The 7,151-nt window shown below is 44.1% G+C and overlaps 1 protein-coding gene across 4 annotated transcripts; it reads right to left on the reverse strand.

Moving 5' to 3' along the window:
- Positions 1–2,662: 2,662 nt before the first annotated feature.
- On the reverse strand, positions 2,663–6,190 carry LOC148120200 (granzyme E-like). Of its 4 annotated transcripts, none has more exons than XM_087912090.1 (6): positions 5,559–6,190; positions 4,363–4,513; positions 3,776–3,911; positions 3,506–3,571; positions 3,311–3,403; positions 2,663–2,922 (listed from the first exon to the last, which is right to left on the reverse strand). In XM_087912090.1, exons 1-6 carry the CDS (start codon positions 5,611–5,613, stop codon positions 2,752–2,754), a joined length of 672 nt encoding a protein of 223 aa, XP_087768216.1. In that variant the 5' UTR covers positions 5,614–6,190; the 3' UTR covers positions 2,663–2,751. The 4 variants fall into 4 exon arrangements, with proteins under 4 accessions (XP_087768216.1, XP_087768215.1, XP_087768217.1 ...); XM_087912089.1 differs by adding an exon at positions 4,975–5,062 and having other exon boundaries at positions 3,311–3,571; positions 5,559–6,182; XM_087912091.1 differs by lacking the exon at positions 3,311–3,403 and having other exon boundaries at positions 5,559–6,189.
- Between the last annotated feature and the right edge of the window lie 961 nt (positions 6,191–7,151).

Below are 7,151 nucleotides of genomic sequence, written 5' to 3' on the forward strand. Positions count from 1 at the left end.
ATCACTAGTAGTTGCAAAGAAGGATTCCAGAAGAGATACAAAAGAGCAATTAAGAAGTACAAAAAACTCTCAAAATTCTCAAAAAATCAAAAGACACAATGTGGTCACCTTTTGATTATGGAAGATCAGGGAGGGTTAGGGTGTTCTCAAAAACAAGTCAAGGTTATGGATTGGGACAGGTCAGGCCCCAGGAAACAGCCTTAAAAACAGTAACTCAGCTCTTACAGTAAATGGAAACATTTTAAACAATACAGCATAATGGCTCCTGCCTTCAAAATGGAGTCAGGCAGGTTCCTCAAATGGGGAAACAGATCCCTAACTTGACATCTCTTGTCACTAAATGAAGCTTCCAGTACCAGGGCTGAGTTGTATCTTACTGAGTTGCTGGCTAAAGAGTCCCACGGGAATCCCCAAGCAACCCAGGCTGTTGCCCAGACTATAGATTGCTCTCCACAAGCTGACAGCAAGGCCCCTACTCAACTCACTGAATATGAAGAAGGCAAGCTGGTGTAGACATAGAGCCTTCACCCCTAAATTCTAGAATCTTTAGTACAGTAAGGTACTCTGCATGCTACCAAACATAAACACCAACCCAACCACAAACCCTTTATCTACAATGCTCTTTGTCCTGTCTCTATGGTGGCACAAAGCTTGTCGGAATAACCAACAAATAATCTGATTTGACTTAAGGCCCACTCCCCGAGTTGGGAACCACACCTGACACTACTTGGATAGCCTAGAACCTGAGAATAGATAGCTCAGGGACCTAGGGTAAAACCAAATACTACTGATCTAAACAAACAAAAAACACAAAAGTAAAATGTAGCAATAAAATGACTCCTTCTGTTGTGCTCACAAATCAATGCCTTGCTCAATCATCGTCACGTCCTCCTGCAGCAGATTCCTGAGTGTTCCAATGAGTGGGTCCCTGATTCTTGTACCTTCCCTTGGACTCTTTACTTTCCATTTGTATTGTTCAATTCTGATGCATTAGTTTTTATCTATCTTATATTATAATCCCTTAGATGTCTGTTTATGTTATAACAAGAGATAGAAAGGGAATGGATCTATATAGGAGTGAAAGGGGGAGAAGGAGTAGAAAGAAGTGAAACTATAATCAAGTTATATTATAGGAAGGAAAAAATCTATTATCAATAGAAGGAAGAGAGAAAGGGAAACACAGAGAAAAAGAGAGAGAGAGAGGGAGAGAGAAAAGCTAAAGTTCATCTCCTGGATAAGCTAACACACTAAGCTAATATAGCAGGAAAGTTCCAAAAGTCATTAGAAAACTTTCAAAAATACATTTATTTATGTTATAATGAGAAATAAGATTTAAATATTAATTTGGACTGAAGACAAGAATCAGAAGTCAATATTTGCAGAAGAAAAGTGTGACAATGTCAAACACATGCATACAGTTTGCAAATAGTGCAGTAACTGGCCTTAAACCTTAGAATAGTGTGCTGTCTTCACTATTAATCATAGGATAACTGCTGTATGAAGAAGAAGAAGGAGGAGGAGGAGGGGGACGAGGAGAAGGACAAGAAGGAAGAGGAGGAGGAGTAACAACAGCAGCAGCTTCTTTCATAGACACCATGTTTGTGTTTCTTTGTTCCATAAGTTTCTAGACAGAGACTAGACTAGGCTGGAAACTAGTTCATCTCCACACAGGAGAAAGACGCTCCCAGCAGCTTCCTCACAATACCCTTTTACCATTGTCCACATCTCAAGGGTCGAAATTTCATTTCTAAGGCTTAGTGGAAGAAAGGAGAAAAAGCAGTTTTCATATGCTTCCTGTTATTATTATTAATAATAAATACATTTATATTTTAATTATAAAAGTTTATTGTATCATTGCTAATTCCTTTAATTTTTCCTACCACATTTTTCCTTTTTTTCATAGTTTCATATTCTTTCCCCTCTCTCAACTCTTCCTAGGTCTTCCCCATCCCTACCCTCTCTGTCTCTGTCTCTGTCTCTGTCTCTCTCTCTCTCTCTCTCTCAGCAAACAAATCCAAAGGAAAAAAACACAGAATGGAGGTCCCCCAGAGGTGGGAGGTCTTGGAACAGGATAACTTATCCAGTAGCATGACCCCTGACCTTCAGAATTCCCAGAGTCAAATCTCCCTTCACCCTATTGCTTTGTCGATTCACTAGCAAATGTTGGTGTTTAATGAAGGTGACCAAGAGATGTTAAGGATTTTCTGGGCCTCTGGAGATTCATTTCTGGAGAGATAAGGGTGAAAAGAAAGGACTGAGTGTACGACACCTCAGTGGTGCTGTAGACTCTTGTTTGTGATGTAAGAAAGTCAGCCTTGGACAGCTGGGTAGTAAAATAGGTGTATGGTTGGATGTCATGGCACAAATCTTTAATCCCAGCCCTGGGGAAGCAGAGGCAGGTAGACCTCGGTGAGTTAAGGTCAGGCTTGTCTACAAAACAAACTCCAGGCCAGCCTGGAGTTCCTATGCCAAAAATTAAAAACAACCCCCTAACCACCACCATGTATGCCTGAGTGATAAATATGTGGGAATTATCTAGCCTGAAGTTCCAGTTAGGGGAGGGGCTGGGGAAGAAGGAGGAAGAAAAGCCCAGAACTGACATTAGACTGCTACCTGGACCATTGAAGTGCACACGAGTAGTTCAAATAGTACAGGACTTCAGTTGTATTCACTGTGCAGATCAATTTATTATGAGTTTTCAGCCTTTGCTCCCCACTCCATGTGGGTCTCGCCTGTGTCCGGACAAGCTAGTCAGACACAGCAGGTTTCAACCACCTGGTAGAGGGGCTTCCTGCTTCTTTTGATCCATGGCAGGAAGGATACAACCTTAGTGAAGATTCCTGAAGAGATGGTCTGGTTCTTTCCATAGGATAAAACTCCATACGCTCTGTTGTTGCATACGAGGGGTCCCCCAGAGTCGCCCTGTTAGACAGGCAAAGGAAGAACTGAGCATCGTTCCCCTGACTCTGCCCTCCTGACCTCCTCCTGGGAAGGCTAGCTGTTAGGTCAGGGCCAGGACAGGTTTTTAAACTCCCTCTGTACCACAGCTCCAGGGTGGCCCCACTCTTCCTTCTAGCTCAATCCAAGGTTTCCCCCAAAGTCCTCAGGGACACTCAGGAACAATGTATGCTGCTTTGGGATGGTGAATGTTTCCCCATCTTTCTCTCTTGCTAACCCACAGAGGGACTCAAACCTGCTTTTGGGATGTCCCTTCTATGAGCTGATGCTTGAGGGTTTGGCCATTATCATAAATAGCCCTCTCCCAGGTTCCTCTCTCCCTGCATTTTGTCTGTCAAATGCTTGAACAAACCTTGAAAGGAGCCTGTACTTTTTTCAGGTCTCCAGCACAAATCTGCATGGTTTTGGAATAGCGGCGGAAGAGTCGTTTGCATTTCTGGTCATCCTGGATGATCAATACAGCCTCTTGTAGGAGGGTATTTCTTTTAGTGTCCTGAAGAGACTTTTTCCCCCAGCCAGTCAGGTAGCACACATTTCCAACCTTCACCTGGGTGTTGGCCCTGGGCAGCCTGAGAGGCCTCACGGCGTTAGTCCTCTTGGCCTTCCTTTCCAGCTGCGGGAAAGAAGCAGGAGAGAGCAGCTCAGCCAGGAACCTGCTGGCCTGGGACACTTTGAAAGAAAAGATAGCAGGGAGGGAGGGAACAAGATGAGAGCAAAATGGGAGGGGCAAGCCCTGCAGCAAGCAGAACACAGGCACCAGGAGTGGTGGTTGAGTAGGGTATGGGTAGAGGTGTGTGGGTGGAGTGGCAAGTCTAACCTTTAAGAGCATGATGTCACTGGAGCTATCCTGAGGATTATAGGCTGGATGTGGGATGGCTTCTGCAACAGGGATGATCTGCTGGGTCTCCTCCTGGATACTGATATCGTGGGCTCCTAGAGTGACTTTCATTGACCTGTAGAGAGCAGAGTGCAGATGGGAGATGTGGAGTGAGAGAGGACACAGTCCAGGAGCTGTAAGAGGCTGGGTGGGCAGGGTGGGGCTCTAGCTGAGGGGACTGAGGAGACAGAAGGGCCTCAGGGTGTGAACTACTGCTCTTTGTTTTGAGAGGATAGTGGTTCCAGAAGGCTTCCTCTGGTTTCTAGAAAACATTACACATTTGACATTGACTCTTAAGGTGTACTTTCAACCTTGGCCACTGCTGTGGTCTGACCAGTGTAGCTGCTTTCAACTCAACTGTGCTGCTGCCTCTGGACTCTCACCCTTTGACCTCAAAGTTTCCCTAATGACAGACTTCCATTGTCACAGCCCTGCCCTCTAGTGAGCTCTCAGAGGAGCAGCCACAAGTATAGGATGGAAACTCCTGTTGGGGTCTCAGAAAGCATGGGCCAGCTCCTTCTCCTCACCTTCCATTGCAGTGAGCAGCTGTCAGCACAACGTCGTCTTGCACTAAGAAGCCTCCACAGCGATGCCATTTCCCATCATCATGAAAGGATTCAATAAATGCCATGTAGGGGTGGGAGTGGGGCTTGACCTCATGGCCCCCAATGATCTCCTCTGAAAGAAAGGCAAGAATATGAGGTGTCTAAGAGCAGTAGATGAGGTCGGAGGGAAGATCTAGGGAGGGGAGATGGGGTGAGATCTACAGTTCCCCAAGACTGTTGTGGACAGAATTCCTAGCACAGAGATTGATCTTTGTTGAATCTGAAGCGTCAGTGCCCTGTTCTGAGTAGGGGTGGTAGGACTTATCATCCATCACATGCTTTACAAATACATGGAGGGGCAAACTTCTGTCTTCATGATGCTAGAGACCAAGAGGATCCTGAGTGGCTCATGATAGTATTTTTCAGCAAATGTGTCTCCGGACGCAACTCCTGTCTTGATTTCTGCCAATTTGTCACCTTTTATTCCAAGCTCTTTAGAGAGGGATTTTTCTAAAGTTGTCCTGTTCTGGTGCCCATCATATCCTAGGTTCTCAGTAAATGAATTCACTGCATGGAAGAATGATTTTTACTTACCTGGAAGGCTGGTGGCTCAGAGCTCAAGGGAATCAGAGCCTAGGGGATACTGTAGGATTCCACTGGCATAAAGGGAATAGTTGGGGACCTGCAGAAAGAAGAGAAGGGGCCAACAAAGAAAAGACTGCAAGGCAGTGCAGTGTACAGGAATCTTGTAAACCTGAAACTCTAGATTTAGCAGCCTGAGGGTGGAGATTAATAAATAATGCTAATATTCGTCAACTGGTTGCATACATCATTGTTGGCTGATCATTAAACCTGCCCTTGGTCTGGGTACAGGTAAGGTCAATGATGTACTTTTTAGTAACCTTATATTCTCTGCTACTTCTCCTTTTGATAATCCAATCTCAAGGTGACACGAAGAGCAGGGAGAAGTTAGTATCCACCATGTCCTCTGAGGACACCAACCTTCTTCAGACCTTGTCGAGGACCTAGTAAGTGACAGGTTTCCAGGTCTGGGTTGGTCTAGGACCTGAGGTTCAGAAAGCACCTGGTTCAGTGCAGGAAGTTCCTGACTACAGCTGGGCAGAGACTCCACAGGGGTATTATGGGATGGCACCTCTGGAACAGGGGTGTTCACTCACCTGCACCAGCTCCAAGCGGCAGAAGAAAGGTCAGAAGAATCAGGACTGCTGCCATCTTCCCAGGAAGGCTCTCGGGTTGAAGGAGGGCAGAGTGGACACAGCCCTTGAAGGATGAAGGAGGTGAGCGCTCAGTGACCTCACAGGCCTTTTAAACCTGGGCACCTCTGCTCTGATTGGCTTTAGTAGCTAAGAGAGTTTGGGTAAAAATGACACTGTCACCACATTGACATCCTCTGAGCTAATCCTGGATAAAGACCAGGAAAAGAGGGTGTTAAGGTTGTGGTTGAGGAGGGCCTGAGACCCCAGGAAATCCACTGTGCCTGCACTGAGACAAAAGTGTGGCTTTTCTTACCTCTTGCATTTTTTTTTTCCATTCTGGTAAGATTTTTTTTTTTTTAGTTTCTTTGGTTTTTTTCTTTCTTTCTTTTCTTTTTTTTTTTAAATATTGGTTATACACAATTTATCACAAAACTGCTATAGCACTACATATACACAGACAAAGTTATACAGTACTCATTGAAAGCTGACACTGCACCATATTTGGCGAGGCAGAGTTTCAGTACATCTTCTCATTAACCTCTGGGAGTTCTGATCATACCGAGGAACCATCTGTTGGAATAGTCCGATGAATTAATCTTCACGCACTCTGACTCTCCTAAACTGCTAGGGTGTCACAGAGAAATCTCTAAAGCAAGTGAAACCTAGTGACCAATGATCATGTCTACTGTCTTGTTTAATTAAGTATACTAACAAATCACAAAAGCATGTATTGGTTACCTGTTTACTTTGTATTGGCATTCATCTCACAAGAGGTCAGTAAGATTAGAGCAGCACAGGCCTCCCTGCTGAGGACTTCAGCAGATTTCCTACAGTGTTGCTTTGGATCTTTAATAGATAAACAAGGACCTTAATTAGTCTTGAGTGGTTGTTGAGTGGCCTGATCCAGGCATGAGACAGACAGGGATCCAGATCTTGGAGAGGCTGATAACGACTGGAGTTAGATGAGGATCTGAGCTTAGGGCATGTGATGGGGAGAGGTGTGTGAGATCACCTCTGGGATTAAGACAGGCTGGCCTTGCCCTAAGAACAGAGGTGTGTGTTTGTGTGCTGTGCTCAAGTGTGTGTGTGTGTGTGTGTATGTGTGTGTTGTGTTTAAGCATGAACATCCAAACAATGCCAGAGCACCCTGGGTCCTGTTTATCTCACAACTTTATGTTTTCCAAAGATTTTTGAACTTCTTTTTTTCATATTTGGTATCCATAGAGGCTTTCTTGTTCCAGCAGTTAACTGCAGTCCAGATATTAATTGATCTTAATTAATTATGCAGTCCGTGGCTTGAAACTCTGTGTCATTTTTGGGCCACAATGGAGGGACAACTATTTTGGGATACACATTAATATACTATATTATAGATACATATGATATATATTTGTGTGTGTGTGTGTATATATACATATATATATATATGCTATAACAAAAATTGGTAATTCCTCCCTGAAAAAAAGCCATGTATAAACGATACATTATCTGCACATGCAGGTATGCAATCAAATCCTTACAAAATATAATAATCTTAATTTTATGGTACCCATG

Source organism: Myodes glareolus, chromosome 12, assembly GCF_982192425.1.
Source record: "Myodes glareolus chromosome 12, mMyoGla1.1, whole genome shotgun sequence".
NCBI lineage: Eukaryota > Metazoa > Chordata > Mammalia > Rodentia > Cricetidae > Myodes > Myodes glareolus.